Source organism: Vanellus vanellus (assembly GCF_965231255.1).
Source record: "Vanellus vanellus genome assembly, chromosome: 26".
Taxonomy (NCBI): Eukaryota; Metazoa; Chordata; class Aves; order Charadriiformes; family Charadriidae; genus Vanellus; species Vanellus vanellus.
The window spans coordinates 5,710,170-5,726,591 of NC_138931.1; the positions used below are offsets into that span (position 1 = coordinate 5,710,170).

Below are 16,422 nucleotides of genomic sequence, written 5' to 3' on the forward strand. Positions count from 1 at the left end.
ATCCCTGCTCTAATGCATCCTGAATGTTAACAGCAGGTAACGCGAGCCATTTCCTCCTGCTACTGTGTTCAAAGTACCTGCTCCAAAACCGCCGTCAGTCAGCGAAGGCTGTGGCCGTCGATGGCTTCACACCGTACGCTACGGCGTTATCAGAAGACTGCCTTATAGACAACCAGGCTAATTTCTCCTAGAAGCATGGAATGAGTCACATCCTGACAAAAAGCACATCTCCACCTGTGAACAGTTTCAAGATGACAAGAGTTTAGATAGCTGTAATCGGCTTTTCCTGTTAAAAGAGAGCGCTAGAACAGCGCTTAGGAAACATGAATGGATTTTGTGTGTTTTCTCCAGCTGACACGGGTGAAAACAAAAACGGCTGAGCGGCAGACTGCAATTTTGCACTTATCTGTGGCACAGCAAAAATACCAAAGTACTTCTTTTCTTTAAAAAAAAAAAATACCAGCATAATTTCAAGCGGTCATAACTATTTTAAATGTAATGACTAACTGCAATTTATAGAAAAACTTCCCAGTCAAAAGGCTTGCTGACCTGAGCGTTACGGCACAGCACAGCTTCCCGGCCCCCGGACTGAAGAGCCCTCTTTAGCAAGAGCTGCAAGAACCTCACGTTACATACCATCCCGCCACCGAGCACGCTGGCCGCCCCACCAACTCCTAAGCTAAACGTCGAACAGTCATTCCCCTGTTTGCCTCAGTGTCCGTGAATGCAAACGGTCTTTTGGGTGAGCGGAGGAGACGGGCCGCCTCTCGCTAAGAGGAATTCTTTCCATGAACTAAGCTGTTCCAGACAGAGCTTGGAAGGTGCACACACAAACGCCTCATGATTTGGGCTGACGATTTTACCGCACTGGGCTGTCACAGTATTACAGTTTATGGTTATTGTTAATGCTGCGAATACGGTCGGGTTTTGTTTTGTTCCGAGTGAGAATTGGCACTTAACCCCCTCCCCTCTGCTTTCGTTTATTCAGAGTCTCCCCCCCCCTTGCTTTATGCTGCAGAGATGCAACCACTGCCCTGAAAAGCTTACTTTGTAGTGGGACAGAACAGATAAAAGAGGATGGGACGCGAGGGTTATGCGTTTCTCTCTCCACGACAGAGCTTGAGGAACTTGAGGACACACAGGATACGCGCTGGACGTGGAATCTCTTCAGTCTCAAAATCACAACATGCTCATCTTCAGCCTCGTGCACACAGGCTTAATTTGGTCCTATTTGTATAAATTGAAACCCCATTAAAAACAAGACTGGAAATACAAAGACAGCGGCACAACTGGATGCTTACTGTACCTGGAAGAGATTAGTACTGCTTAATTGAAGAATAAAGATCACATCTTTAAGAGATACGTTTTATTTAACACACAAAACAGCTACTGTGCTGTTTAAGTTTTGGCTTATATAGTGCATTAAATTGGCACACTAGGCCTAAAAAGCTCTACTTTTGAGAAACCAGAAACATTACTCGCCATTCTATGGTTTGCTGCCAAAGAACATGGCGATAACGTTTGCACAAGCTCTCTTTTGGATAGTCTGAGCCTACCTCAAGAGGAATTTTGTCATCGATACACTTGTAAGCTCAGGCACTGCTTATTTCATAATAGGGTAAAGAGAGTACGGTAATTGCAAACCAATTTCCAAATCCTGAGAGGGTAGAGTTTAAGTAACTGCAGGTTATTACTTTCCATGAAAGCTGAAGAAATATTTTGCTAAAATGTTTATTTTCAAATTTCTAACACGTAATATGAAGTTTATGGCTACCACCTGCAGATCTGCATGCTATAGAAAAGATTCTCCACTGACTTAATTGATCCTGTTTAGGGACTCAGTGGAATAAGACTGGCAGGGAGCAAAAGAGGGGAACATACCGGAGGTTGTCAAATCCTTGCACGCAGGGAATACAACTCTAACCATAAGCCAAATAACGACCCCAAACTCAGCTCGATTGTGGCAGCACAAAGAAGAAAGAGTATTTCCGCTAGCAAAGCCATCTGCTAAAGCTAGGCACCAGGAAGAAATTAAGTCCTACGCGCACAAGTAAACAGAAATACTTGCAAAGCCTGATTTACGTATTTCCATTTCAGGACAATAAATATTTCTCTTCCCATAGTCTCTAAAAGTGGAACTTGTTCTCTTCTGCCACGTCTTCCCTCGCTCGGCCAGGGCAGCCAAGTTACACACAGGCTGCACTCTTTGGCACTGCAGAAGGAACAAACAGGATACGGCATAGGTAAACACATTAATTTTCTTTGCTATCCTACAAATGTAATTTGTGCCCTTAAGCACTGCGCAGTCATCTTGATGGTGGAGTATTATGTCAAGAAATCATCTTTTGCAAGTTTAAGCAGACCGCTAATGGTGGCTGAACAATTTTACTTCCAAATAAGCTAATTAGCCTCCCTGTTTTCTAAAGCTGATAAGGATCATCATCTAATGTTTATTTTAAAAGATATGTTTTTTATAACAAACAACTCCCATTTTTGTTTCTGTTGCTATTGTTTGCACAGTGGTAGTGAGCAAGTAGGTAACTTTCCACAAGTGATGGCAATGTTACATCCTCTAAAACGAACAGCTGTTATGGTTTATTTTTCACACAAAAATCTGATACAAGTCAAAAGCTTTTTAACAAGACTTGATAAAATTAATATTCCTGAATTTCCCAACGATAGAGCCAGGGCAAATAGTCCTACAAGCCCCTTAAGGGAGTTTGGGGGAGCAGACATTTAATACTTCTACTGGACAAAAAATAGTCAAAAAACTTTACTTCTGCCTTTTTTTTTTTTTTTGGCCCGCCATTTCTTTCTTAGGACATAGTACAAAGTAGAGCAGAAGGATTCTTTTTTGAATGCAGAGCATTTAATAAATTACTGGACAAACTGCTTAAACTGATGATACATGTTCACAGATATAAGTGCAACTATTTTTCTGAAAAGAAAGGCAAATTTGGTTGTTCCTCAGATAAAAGATAGTTTACGTACACCAAGAGGTAAATACGTATTTGGCCATAGATGATGCTAGTTCAAGTAGAATTTGCTTCTTTCTCCACGTCATCATCGTCGTCAACAACCTGAAATCAAATCCAGAAGTTGCTTAGGTAAACAGTTTAAACTCTCAGTCCTGTAGGATTACATAGAGAATGTATTACTCTATTACTAAATTAATATAATTTATTATATCCTTGCCGGACGGAAGGAGAGCAGCAGTTATTCTACACCGTGGAATGACAACGGCCACGTGAAAAAAGTAAGAAAAACTTGCAATCAAAAATGCCAGGAGGAAATGTGGCTGAAATAATAGGAGCTGGTCGAGTAATTACAAAGGCCGCTAGAACAATCACTACAGCCTATCAGATCTTTAATGAGAAAGCAACAGAAACTGCATTTTAGGGGACAAAAGCTTGTTCCTTATTATCACATGAAGTCACCAAAGCACAAAGGTAACAATTAACAATCACTGGCAAACACCGAGCGTGCAGGTCTGGGACAAAGACTTTCTTTTCCATTTATAGGAAAACAGGTATTATCTCTCACCGACCCACCTGTTCCACGCCTTCTACTTCAGGGATGTAGAACTGGAGCATGTTCTGTATCCCATTCTTCAGGGTGATGATGGAACTGGGACAGCTGGTACACGAACCCTGCAACTTCAGCTGCACAATCCCATCCTCAAAGCCTTTATAAATAACATCACCGCCATCTTCTTGCACTGTCGGCCTGATGGAACACGACACTCAATTTAAAGCAAGTATAGCTGAAATACACTTCCAGAAATCTTTAGTAAAGCTCAATTTAATACACACAAAGAACTGTCAGGAAATAGTAACTAAAGCCCTTTTTCTCTACAACCACCTGGTTCAAGTTTTCAACAACACATACTTCGCTGGACTCTCACACTGACAGCTACTGTTTTTCCGTAGCACATTAAGCAAAACGTATTTGCAATGAATGCAGCAGCATAGGAAGAAATAATTTAAATTCTAGGCAAGGCTAAGCACCTTCGAGCAGAGCTTGATTCAGCCTGCAGAGAAATACTGGTTTGCCTTGAGGCCCCCTCCAGCCGTAAGGATGCGTGCCCCCGGTATGTGCCAAATGTAGTAGGTGTGTATCCTACCACACGATGCATGTGGTCCCAACTAGGGACAGTGATAAGAAGTCCTTAAGTGCTTCCATAAATGCGCAGTCCACCATAGTTTACACAGGACAGAAAAAAAGCTCTGACTATATAGGAGCTTAATCTTGCTAACGGGTGAAGAAACCAGCATCTGATAAGATCACATCCCAGTACCATTAGCATTTCTGCAGCTTGGTCTCCTTTTGCAAGCACCAAATGCCCAGCATTGTAACTGTATCCCCATAGCAACATTTTTCCAGACCAAGCTAAACCCATCAAGTTACTCTAACAGAAGCTCTTTATACTGATTTCCAAAATAACTCTTTTGAGAACTACACTCCTAAGAGAATCATCTATGAATCTGACCCATTTATTAACAACTCACCACGGCAAATCACCTCCATTCCACAAAGCCAAAGAACATGACTAAAAATTCCGTTTTTCTTAGTTGAAATGAACTTTTTTAAACACACTACAGAACCTTTCAGATCAACGTTCCCTCCATCCTGCACCTTCTCACAACTTCTTTGCACGTATTTTTGACTGACTAAACAATAAAAGCTCTGTACGTATCACTGGTTTATATATAGCTTCTGTAAACCATCCTGCTATAAAATGAAGTAAGATACGCTACTGCTAATATTCTCATCAACTGCTTCTTGGTCCACCGAGGGGTGCAGGGGGAAGGGAATGAGAGAAAGAAAAAGGTGGGGAGAACCAGAAATTTGGGCAGAAATTCTATGACCGTTACAAAAGGCCACTGGGAAATCAAGGACTAACCCACCATAGGGAGCTTAAATGAGCACATACCCAGCAAGAGCAGCGCCTCCTGAACAGTACTGTCTGCCATGCCTTTATACAACAGTATACTTGGGTTACGCATTCCAACACTTGGTACATATGCGCATGAAAAAATGTTCCAGCTCATTTCTGCTTTTCTCCCTCTTTCCTTTCAGGAACATTAACCAGTACCATGTGTCAGCTCCGAGACAACCAAAACGGTATTTTTAAACATCACTTTAAAAATGCGGCATCTAAAAAATGAAATTAAAAAGCCTAAGTTCATCGTAACTTCTGAAAAAAATAAACTGAATTCTGCAATTTTGACCCACAAACATGTTTCGGCTTCCTGTAATGTGTGAGCTGGAGAAGATGTCGCCATCAGATATCACAGCTTCAGAAACACATCAGACATTTCCCCCTGCATCTAAAATGTCAAGTTGCTTATTCCTTTCAGTTCACTTTGGAAAGCAATTAATGAGCATAAAAATATACTTCAGGTGAACAACATGATCCATAGCCACTCTTGAGACTTCATTAGTTACCACCCGTTTCTAAATTCAAGCTGTGTTAGCATACCAATAAAATTGCAACAGAATCTGAGGACAAAAATCGATTGAAGCCCAGACAGCAAGGGAAACCCACTAGGACATTTTCCTTTAGAGTACAATGCATGAATATAAACTACTTTGGAATACTTGGAAGGGAAAGACAAGTATAATTAAGAGAGAGATGATACAACAGGTAAAAAAAGAGTTACTGTAAAAGCAGAGGTTGCGTTGTTTTCACTATTTAAAAATAACCAGGTTAAACCCAACGGACCTGTTTAAATGCACTATGGAGGGTAAGACTGTACACGGTTCTAAAATCACTCAGCAATAAGGACTCTGTTCAACACACAGTTCGCTTGAACAGGAAAACTAGACAGAAAGTTTTCAGTCTGAGGCAACAGCCTTCTCGCCTCTGGCCAGTTTTGCCCTTTAAACCCCCACACGAGATACCAAGCCATGAAATCACGTATGCCCAAAGGAAAATGCCCTGTTCCCTAAATAAGTCCAAACCCCAAAACTAACTCGCTCCATCTAGCAGTAATGTTCTTGTTTACCTTATTCTTGTATCCAGCAGTTCTTTAATCATCAGTACGACTTCATCATCTTCTTCTGAGGCAGCTTGAGGAAAGAAAAATGTGCAAATCAGAACTTGGAGAGAATTCTGCTATGATTACTAACACTGTATATCCATAATGGCAGAATGAAATTGCATATAAACATTACTGAGATGCCCGAAACCAAAAGGCAGAAGTCCTAATTCAGAGTAAGCATCTTTTCCTGCATTATCCTTATTTACATGCCAGGCTTTTGCCGACAAAAAACAGTATTGGTTCAGAGTCCTTCTCAACAGGCAAAGGCCTTAACAGACAACAGGAGCGCCACCTTTTCAGGGAAGCAACAACTAACATTCAGTAAGGGTGCACGGGTTAGGGTAGCGTCCTCAGAAGGAAAGATTTAGCAACCTGATAAATTCAGGAGGAAAAGAATTATGAACGTGTCTGGATTTAGCAGGTCTGGATTCAATTTTAAGCTTACTGTTAGTCTCGCAGAAGCATTTTTGAAGACAACTTTTTCAAATAAAATAAAGTCTGTATTAATATTGAAATTAAATCTGGACGTAACAGAACAGAGAGGAATTCAATAGTCATAATCTTCCTTAAACACTGGGGAAATTGTTTAAGTTGGTAAGTTGCAAATGAGAAAATAAAAGGCAAAATACTGCCCTTGAGTTAAATTGTAAGTTAGTCTCCATTACTTTCTATTACAGTTTGGAAAAGACTTCTTACTATTTCTTGTTCGTTTAAGACCATAAACCTATAATTAAGACACAGACATTAAGCCTGGGTGCTCTTTTTTGATTTAAGGAGAGAAATAAAAGCCTTTGTAGGTGCCCATACAAAAGGGTCTGCGGCAACACCCAAAAGCTTTTAAAGACAGCCTCAGTACTTGCAAAAATATCACACACACAAAGTATAACAGAACACGGTCCGCACTGCCAAAACACACAGCTCAGCGTAGCTCCTGTGGAGATAAACTCCTCGCACCGCCGCAGCCGACAACCAAGCGTTAGATTCATGGGTAAGCAACTCCTTCGGACAGCACAGCACTGCTTCTGCTACAGCACACACATTCTGCACATGCTCTCCTGTGTTAATTCTAGCAGTTTTCACTTTAAATTCTCTTGCACGCTTTTCCGAGAGACAATAGAGGCTCTTCTGGATGTCACAAAAACTAAACCCAAAGGCAGATACTGGCCTCTTCCAGAAGACTTCGATTTACCTGTATCTGTCCTAGGTGCCTCGTCAGTAACTACAGGCAAGCCAGAGGCAAAGAAATCCATTATAGTTGCATAAATATCTGGTTTCAGTAAGTTCCAATCCAGGTCTTCACTCTCCTATGAGAATCAGAAGGGAACAAAAAAAAACCACAAAACAACCCAACACAAAAACAGAGAATCTGCCTGCTAGTAATTATGCAAAGATTCTTCTTATGTTCCAAATATCATAATGGGCTCTCACGTTTGATGCACAGATTTGATTTCATAGTTTTGTCAAGTCCAGCTTTGCCAAAAGAGTTCAGTAAGACTCAAATTGTAACAGTCAACAGAAAGGTTGCCTTGCTTACAAGCCAAGTGCTATTAAAATATTAGCTAAAACGAGGTGAAAAATTAAGCCTCCTAAATACATTATTTGACACATATTTTTACCCAACTGCTTCAGAGACTCAACTTTGTTCAGTTCCATTTAATTCTGAGCCAAATTATCATTCAGAGAATTGCCCTGTGCTCTTCGCACAGTAACAGCATAACCGCACGGTTACTGCGCCACACCTTGTCGCCGCTGACATGAGCTCCACACCTTGGGCAAACACAACGCTGCCTGCCATCCCCTCCATCCCGCTCACACAGCTGTCTCCTCTGGACGTCACCTACTCCCGCTCCCTCTTGGACGCAGAGCCAGCTTCCAAGCTGACCATTTCCACGATCGAAGAACATACAGCTTCTCTGCGCAACCTATTCCAGTGCTTATCCACAAGTTGTCTTTAATGTAAAAGATAAAAAATAAATCGCAACTCCCTTTGTGCTGCTTGTGAACATTGCCTCTGGTACTCTCACTACGCGTGTCCAAGATCTGCCTGGACCTTCTCTACGGCCATCTGTTAGATAGCTGAATCGCAGCTCATCTTTTAATACATTTGAATCTCTCGTTCTGCTTACCTTAGTGATTGTGATGAAGTCTGGTCCAAAGAAAACACTTTTAACCCCTTCAATTTTGAATAACTGCCTGTTAGGAAAAATAAACAAACAAACGTACACATATTTCAGGCAAACTCCTAAGGGTTTATTTAATTTGTCACAGAAAAAAAGTTCTAGAATACATTTCTAGACAAAAATAAGCACTAAAACCAGAACCATTAAGAGAAACTCAGAGTTACTTCACCTACAGCTTAGTAAGGGCTGGGAGATCCTGCTGCAAAGCAGAGTACGTAGTGAAACTGAACACATCTCACAGGACTTTTCCACAAGATGTGTGAAGTAGTTACTCCCTCTCCAGTTCTTCTTTGGAGGCAAAATTATATTCTGTATATAAAAATGTATTTGTTCAGCATCAAAACCAGTAGGTACCTATTGTTTCAGGTAGGACTAGTGCAAATACAAGGAATGTTCCTTAGATTAAAGCAAGTTATTTAAAGTAATTGTGCTCAGTAATATCTGCCCTCAATCCCGTTGCTATTAAATAAAAGGATTAGTGCCAAGCAGCCCACAAGGCTTTAACACACCAACTCACTTTGTGAGCAATCGTCAATTTTTTTAGTCATTTGTACGACACGTGTAAAATTTCAAGATTCAGTAAAGTCTGATTCAGTAAATTGCTTAAGATGGCCCGTACAGCACCCAGTGAGGTGGTAAATCAGCACACATCCGAAGCAGCACAAGAACTTAGATGACAGGGAAGAGCATATTTTGGACAATATTTTAAGCATAAAAAGCAAAATGAGAACGTAAAGACCAATTTCCGCAAATGGTTAAATAACACTCAACTAATTCATCAACAGAATAAATGATTCTACTCCTGAAGATTAAAAAAAAAATATAAAAAAAAAAATTCAATAAAGTAGGAAGCATCCAGAATTAAGTACAGCATAAGGCTATAAGAGTGTTTTTGTAATTAAGGTAAAAAAAATTTCTCCTGAATGACTGGAAAACATCAAAATGCAATGAATGAAGGAATTGGAAATATTATTACAAAGGAATGCGTGATGAGAATTGACAGAAGAGATTTCACAATACCCATTTGAAAGAATTTCCACGTGTGAAACATATACGTGTATTGGGCTTTTATATCACTAAACCAACAGGATTTTAAAGTTACTCAAACAATGAAATTATGCGAGTGCATCAAACTATCCTAGATTAATTACATAATTCTCCCTCCCCTTCAGAAAGCTTTTATTACTTCTTTGGAAAATGAACGCTCCCTCTTAAAATAAATGAGTATTCCATTTACAAAACCCATCATCTGGGGTTTAACAATATATAGTAGGCAATTTTTTTCCATTAACCTGCACAATACACATAATCAAGCTGCTTTGCCACGGGACACAGTCTAGCACACACATCTTCTTTGATGAAAACATCTATTTGCAGATATAGGACAACAAAAAGCCGTTTTCTGACAGCCAATTGCATTCTGCAACCTGATGCACGCTTTGGCATAATCAGCTCCTACAGCTTCAGCATTCCGCTAACATGTTTTGATGTCTTCAAAAACGTTTCACATTGTATTTATTACTTTAAGTCACTTTGCTTCTAAAGATCCTGTTTGCTGTCAAACAACTCCGCAAGAGACCTTTGGAAACGTCAGCGCTCGTGTTTGATAACCTTGCGGTTCCTGGAGAGACTGTCACATGAAACAGCTTCTACTTTTGCACGTAATTCTTTCAATATAAACAAAGATGACTTAAACTAGGATCTCCAGAGGCAGCCTATTGCAGCATTTCAGGATCTCACCCTCAAATTGAAGCCCTTCCACCCATGAAACACGTAAAGTTTGCTTTCACGTTAGCGTCTGAAAAGAATGACAAACACGAGAAAATGGATGCTTCCAAGTATTCCCAGAGGGGCTTGTGATGGCGCTCCAAACCCCTTCTATACCAAGATGATACGAATTGATACAAATACGCTCAGCGATTCTTACTGCAGATTATGCATTTTGGTATTGAAAGCTGAAACTCTCAAGACCTGTTACAGATTCAGCCCGAAAGAGCGGGCCAAAACTGGCCTGCCTTTGACCAAAATGTCGTAAAACTTTTATGAAGGAAAAATCCATTGGCTTTGAAGTTCAGGTGAGCACCAACATTTGCCAAAGCAAGCAAACTACTACATTTAACTCGTAGTATTTGGGGAGTACCTACTTCCTTATGCCAGCTATTTCCCAGTTCTGAAGAGTCGCGTGATTTCCAAGTAACTACTTGACGGGAATGCTTTTGCACAATTAGGGCCAGAGATCTCACCCGTGATGCAGCAACTGTTCAAGAATACTGATTTATAACACCACTCAAGCCCATTGCATAAAGTAGACCACGACGCGTTCTGCTATGATATAGCCGCGGGGAGTACAGACATGCAGAAAGACTACTTCAGTAACTACAATCTTCCCAGCTTTAATTTTACGCACACATAAAGCGGCATTAAAAACTTCAATCCAAGTAAGCTGCTCCCGAGTATAAGGAGGAGCAGAACGATCAGAAGCTGTGCTTAAAAACACCAGTTGTAGACACACAGCCCATACTTGTCCCCCAAACAAAATATGATGTGTTCAGTAATACCTTGCTAAAGGTGAGCAAAATGCTGCAGCTGGTGTGGAAAACTCCATAGTCCTCGACTCCAGCACTTCCTTCCCTGGAATAAACTTCAAACTATTTGGATTTGGTGTGTCCTGAGTTTGAATAAACATACATCTTACTGGAAATTAAGAAAAAAAAAAAAAAAGATGATAAATAATGTAATTAGACCTAAATAGCTTAAATGAAAGTAAAAGATCCCGATTATTTAGCAAGGCAAGACCCGGGTGATCACCACGCTACAGCAAACAGCAACCTGGGCAGCAGCGATACTGTAAAAACACAATGCAACGGGGGCCACGAAAGCCTCTGGACTGACACGGAGACTGATAAACACAGGCATGTTATCTCACAGGAAGCAAGACGATAAATGGAATCTTGTCTTTGCATCTCTTGCTAACTTTTATTTACCAAAAAGCATCCTACTGCAACAGCGTGGAACTGCGTGCAGCCAGTACCACCCCCCCTTTCTACTGAAGGCCAAGAGACACAACCTTCGTTCCTCTGTTGTGTTTAAGTTCGGTTTTTTTAATTTTATGATCCTCAAATGCTGGGAACTCCCTCTTTCAGCGTTGTCACTCCCTGTCCAAAGCATAATCAGTTTTACTAACCCCTGAAGATCCACACAATTTATGGGGTTTGGGTTTTATTTCATTTTTCAGCATTATAAAAAAAGAAAAACAAGCTTAACAACAGTTACAGTGAACCACACCCTGTGTATACTATTTTCTACAGAGTGAAAAATTACTGTAAGCTATCACTTACCCTCCAGAAGTTGAACTGACCAAACAATTCATAATAGAATTATTTACAGTTCACTGCTAAAGATGTTTAAAAGAAATTTTTACTGAACTTCCTTCTGCAGCATGGGTCTTTCTTTCACTAGAAGAGTGTAAAATAGCCTGATCTTGACTAAAATTTAATGCTCTACATTTAACACTGTACATTTAATAGTGTATTTTCCTGTAGACATGCCCACTCAGCATATGCCTGATGTCCCACTGAAGCTGAACATCACTTAGGGGCAGTATCCCATCTTTTAATTCTCTTCCTAGTTCTCCTTCTTTCTAACTCTCCCTGCACATCAAACAACACAGCGATACGCGAACATTCAAGAAAGAAAAAAATGTTCTTTAAAACCAAAAATCTCTAGGAACTAATATTTATAAATAAATTATACTTGAGAAATAAGCTCACATAACTTCAAAAAACATGCAATAGAAGGATTTAAAGCAGCAAAAAGAGCTGACATTTTCATAAACAGACATTTTGCCCATGACTCCCCAGTACTAGATGACAAATCACGCTATGTATAAATGCCAAATTGTTACTGCCCGTGTCTGTCACGGTAACAACCCATTTGACTCAAACATACACAATGGCAAAGTATGCACAGACTCCATTTTCTTTTTGTTTTGTTGGTTTTTTTTTTAAAGGAAAAAAGACTTAGCACAGAAGTACTTTTCTAACATGAAAAAAAAAAAATCCTGACAGAGCAAGTGACTAGTCAGCTTTACCCATGGGGAGGGAAGAACTACTCATCTTCCAGACCCAGCTGGCATCCCAAATCACATCCAATGTAACAGCGTAGTTAACAAATAACCAACAACAGGGGATTTGGATGGCGAAAATTGAGTGTACTCTGCCTACTTTTTGAAAGCAACGGGTCACTAACCGCTAGCGTACGTTGTTCATGCAGCATCTCCAACACCCTAAAACACAAATGGCTCTATCAGCTCTCAGCAGAGTTGCCCACATGGGTAGCCACCATATTTTTACAAGTGTCTTCTGCAGTTGAGGATCTGCCTTCCTAAGACCAGGTTTTTCAATCATTAATCAACCTGGAGAGCTCTTTGCACAGCTGTGAAAAACCCATTTGGAATTCATTATTCAGTAGTTGGTAACTGGCTGTATTTACATCAAACACCTCTATCGTTTCTTTCAAGCCTCTACAGAACACTCCGTGTACCTGCTTATTATTCTCTTCTGCCATCTGCTCAAGGTAAGAAGAAGATACCAAATAGAGGCCGACTTTAGTAGGGCACTTTCAGAAGCAGATAAAATACCAAGTCGACTCATCTGCCTGTTGATTAGAACCAAAATAGAAAAAATGGTGCTGGACCAGATAAGATTGGACTTCCCAAAATCAAAATTAAAAAGAAACTTCTGCCTGAGCAGACTCATTTAAATAAGATTTCTATTTGTGTCTAATTCCATGCAACAGCACCTGCAGATGGTGGGTTTTTTTTACCCTTTCTGCTACAGCATTGGGGAGCAGTTACTAAATCCCTCAGGCAGGTGCAAAAGCACAATGTTTTTCTGCAGTGCAAGTTTCACAGTTTTTTTTTCCCTTTTCTGAGCATTACAGCCTACCAAAAAAATGGTAGGTACAACAAACTCAATCTTAAACACTGCTTTTTCAGGGTAATACCAAGTTGCAGATAATATTAATGGAGAACGTCATTGATGCACCATACGTGGATGCGTGTTCAAGAGGGGGAAAATTAAAAAAAGAAAATATTGCAGTTCTAAGAATGAAAGGCTTTGCTTTCATCCTTGCTAGGTTCCATCTGGACAGCCAGCAATTTTATCTGGCAGAGCTCAGCAGCTAAAGCAGGACAGAAGGCAACACAAAATCTTTCACAAAGGATATATTTACACTAACACAAAAATTAAATTAAGAAATGCAGGAAAGCCCAGATAATATTTTGCACCAACAAAGCCCCTTGTAAGTCTCGACAGCTGAATGACACAGAAAAAACATGTATAATCAAGCACACAGTGAGCCATCCACATCTTCTCCCCAAGCTCCAAATGTCCAAATGCCCTGGCACTTCATTAAAAGCATCCTAGAAAATGTTATCACACTCCGATTTCAGAAAGAATACTAGGCTTTCATTATCACCACAAGACAGAAAAATTCACAGTGCACTCATCTATTCATTTGTAACTAGTATTTACCTGCATTGTGCCATACTCCAGATGGAAGAAATGGCTTCTTTGGCGCAAGTTGGTAGAAAGACTGTTGAGTTCTCAAGTTATGATCTTTTACCATCATACGACAGAACCTAGAGAAAAATAATTTTACTAATAATTTCCAAATTACAAGTTTGCAGTACCCCACAGAAAGAGCATTTCACATTCTTCTAGAGACCCCAGAACTCAGCAAGACACTCACCTGCCTTAAACCTCTCAGGTAACATAGCAAGCTCGCAGGCTAGATCACAAAATGACCCTTACTTTTTCCCCTTTTCAGTGCTCCCTCTCTCTCATTTCATAACAAAATAGACATTACTCTCCAATTTTTGTCACCTAAAAAATTAATCTAGACTCCTTCACAGTCACTAAAGACAGGCAAATGCCCTTACTTACCTACAACAGAAGAGCATAAATCACCCTGAGGGAGCCTTTTGTCTTCCTTTAGACAGTAGCGAGCACCTGGCAATCTAACTAAATACCTAATTTTCACAAGATTACAGACAGCTGAGGTGAATCCAACCCCAAGCACCTGAGGCTAAATCAAGGCCAGAATTTACACCTCTACTCTGTAGGTTTAGCTGATCAAACATAAGGCTCACCTATATGACTCTTAGAAGATACAAGACAGACTAAAAAAGTAATGCAATGGCTACTCTTACACCCAACAATTCTTGTAAAAAAACCCAAAACACCAGGACAACATTTGGATAAAAGATAAAAACTCTATTAGCTACACGTCCCAAGCCATCCCTCAGCCCTGTCCACCTCTATGTATTTCTTCCCTTTGGGGAATAAAGAAATTCAGTATATTCCTGTACAAATACAGTTCCAAAATTAAACCAGATCAGTTAAAAAGAGGCTCTGCTCCATACCGGCCACGTGTCTCACACTAACAGTCAAAATAGGAGTGGTGTCATCTGCTCAGATGAAGTTAAGAGGGGGGAGAGCAGAGGGGAAACAAGAAAAAAAAACATTTAATAGAAAAACCAGGGCAAAGTGCTGGAGTAACAGGCCTGACTTTCAAAAGTGTAAATACTTGCTTCAACATACGGTTTCTGTAACTGTATACACAGCCAACAGCATCCAGGTATTTCAAAGTGAAAATCAGAAAACACAACCAAAACCCACCTTGTTATCACAGACAACATGGATAAATATTACAGAGGACTAATTACTATCTGGTTTATCTCCTTATTAGAGGGGGGAAAGCAGGTAAACTTAAATAAATTACATCTGCAGGGGCTTTTACTAAGAGAGGAGGCTGATTCTCTCAGGGGGTTGTGAATCAGAAGCGCACACCGAGGCCCAGATTCCTCAAACAGGGGAGCAGGAGAAAATGAAATGGACGCTCCCTGCTGCAAGTGAGGGAGACGTGAACACAAGAAAAGGTCTAAACCATGTTATTTGCTTATTTTTGTGGTCTTGATAGCAGGTACAGCACCCGCAATGGGATGTGTGAGGAAGGTCCCCCAAGAGAAAAGTTCTTTCTCCCCTTAGCTTTGAGGAATAAAGATCACAGTCCATTTTATAGTCCACCATACAGCCCTTTGAATTTCCCCTTATGGCATAGTTTTTAACAACTGGGGGGAGGGGGGGGGAATTTGTCCTTATTGCTTGGTCCAAAGCATACACGTGTGGGGGAATCGACTGTCCTTCGTTGCACGATCCTGTGCCGGGGGGGGGGGGGAATTACTACCCCTCACTGCATGATCCTGAGCGTGTGTGTGGGAAATTACCCTTCACTGCAGGATCCTGAGTGCGTATGGGGGGGAAATTACCCCTCACTACAAGATCCTGAGTGTGTATAGGGGGGAAATTACCCCTCACTGCAGCATCCTGAGCACACGTGGGGGTCATTAGGCCTCGTTGCCCGGCGCTGAGCCCGTGTAGGGAATTCTCCCTCATTACTCACACCTATGTGCGCAGGGGGGTGAACAGTCCCTCAGGGAAAGGCCCTCAGCACCTGTATGTCGGGGGGGAATTAACGCCTCGCCGTTGTAATGGGGTGAGGGAAAGAAAACAGCCCGCCTGTGACGAGAAGAAGGAAGAAATAACTCCACCCTCATCCGCCCTGCCGCACAGGGGAAGGAAAGGGGAAGAGTCCGGCGCGGCGCCGCCACTCGCTGCGACACGGCCGCCCCCAACCAGCCCCCCACACCCCCACGGTGAAAGGGCAAGAGGGGATCCCTCCGGGAACAAGCCGGGCTCCCTCCTCGGGGCTGGGGGGGGGCAGCGAGGAGCCGAGGAAGCCCGGCGGTCACCTACCGGCCGCCCAGCCCCGCTGCCGCCCCGAACCACCGCGCGGCCGCCATCTTGGCGCTCCTCAGGGCCACCGCCCCGCCCCACTCCCGCCCCGCCTGAGGCGCGGCGGCGGCCCCTGCCGGCGGCGGCGGGCGGGAACACCTCACACCCCCCTGTATGTTTTTAAATAGGGACTTTTTAAAAAAAAAAAATAGCTACTTTCTTCTTACCGTTGCAGCACATCCCAGGGCCGTGAGGCCCCACTGTCCGTGCCCCCGCTGCTGGCATCGTTTTATCAGCCTCCGGAAGGAGCAGCGTGGGGTTACCTCAGGCAGGGCTTGGAAACAGCCCCCTCAGAGCACAAGTTTTCCTGGTTCAGGGTAAAACAGAACCAATTTTCTCCTC

At 41.7% G+C, this 16,422-nt stretch overlaps 1 protein-coding gene across 2 annotated transcripts; it reads right to left on the reverse strand.

The window, feature by feature from the left end:
- Positions 1–1,369: 1,369 nt before the first annotated feature.
- Positions 1,370–16,103, reverse strand: NFU1 (NFU1 iron-sulfur cluster scaffold). 2 transcript variants are annotated; one of them, XM_082495892.1, is made up of 9 exons: positions 16,042–16,103; positions 13,759–13,865; positions 10,783–10,918; positions 8,171–8,237; positions 7,234–7,348; positions 6,009–6,072; positions 3,552–3,726; positions 2,992–3,080; positions 1,370–2,212 (listed from the first exon to the last, which is right to left on the reverse strand). In XM_082495892.1, the coding sequence occupies exons 1-8, from the start codon at positions 16,086–16,088 to the stop codon at positions 3,033–3,035; spliced, it is 759 nt and encodes a 252-aa protein (XP_082352018.1). In that variant the 5' UTR covers positions 16,089–16,103; the 3' UTR covers positions 1,370–2,212; positions 2,992–3,032. The 2 variants fall into 2 exon arrangements, with proteins under 2 accessions (XP_082352018.1, XP_082352017.1); XM_082495891.1 differs by lacking the exon at positions 1,370–2,212 and having other exon boundaries at positions 2,574–3,080.
- Positions 16,104–16,422: the final 319 nt, after the last annotated feature.

What these genes read in the sequence shown, in the direction of transcription:
- NFU1 (XM_082495892.1), bottom strand. Translation starts at nt 16,088, where the DNA reads ATGGCGGCCGCGCGGTGGTTCGGGGCGGCAGCGGGGCTGGGCGGCCG. An exon ending in GCAGCGGGGCTGGGCGGCCG is followed by an intron (nt 13,866 to 16,041) that starts GTAGGTGACCGC and finishes ATTTTTCTCTAG; the next exon opens with GTTCTGTCGTATGATGGTAA. An exon ending in ACTTCATCACAATCACTAAG is followed by an intron (nt 7,349 to 8,170) that starts GTAAGCAGAACG and finishes TGATTCTCATAG; the next exon opens with GAGAGTGAAGACCTGGATTG.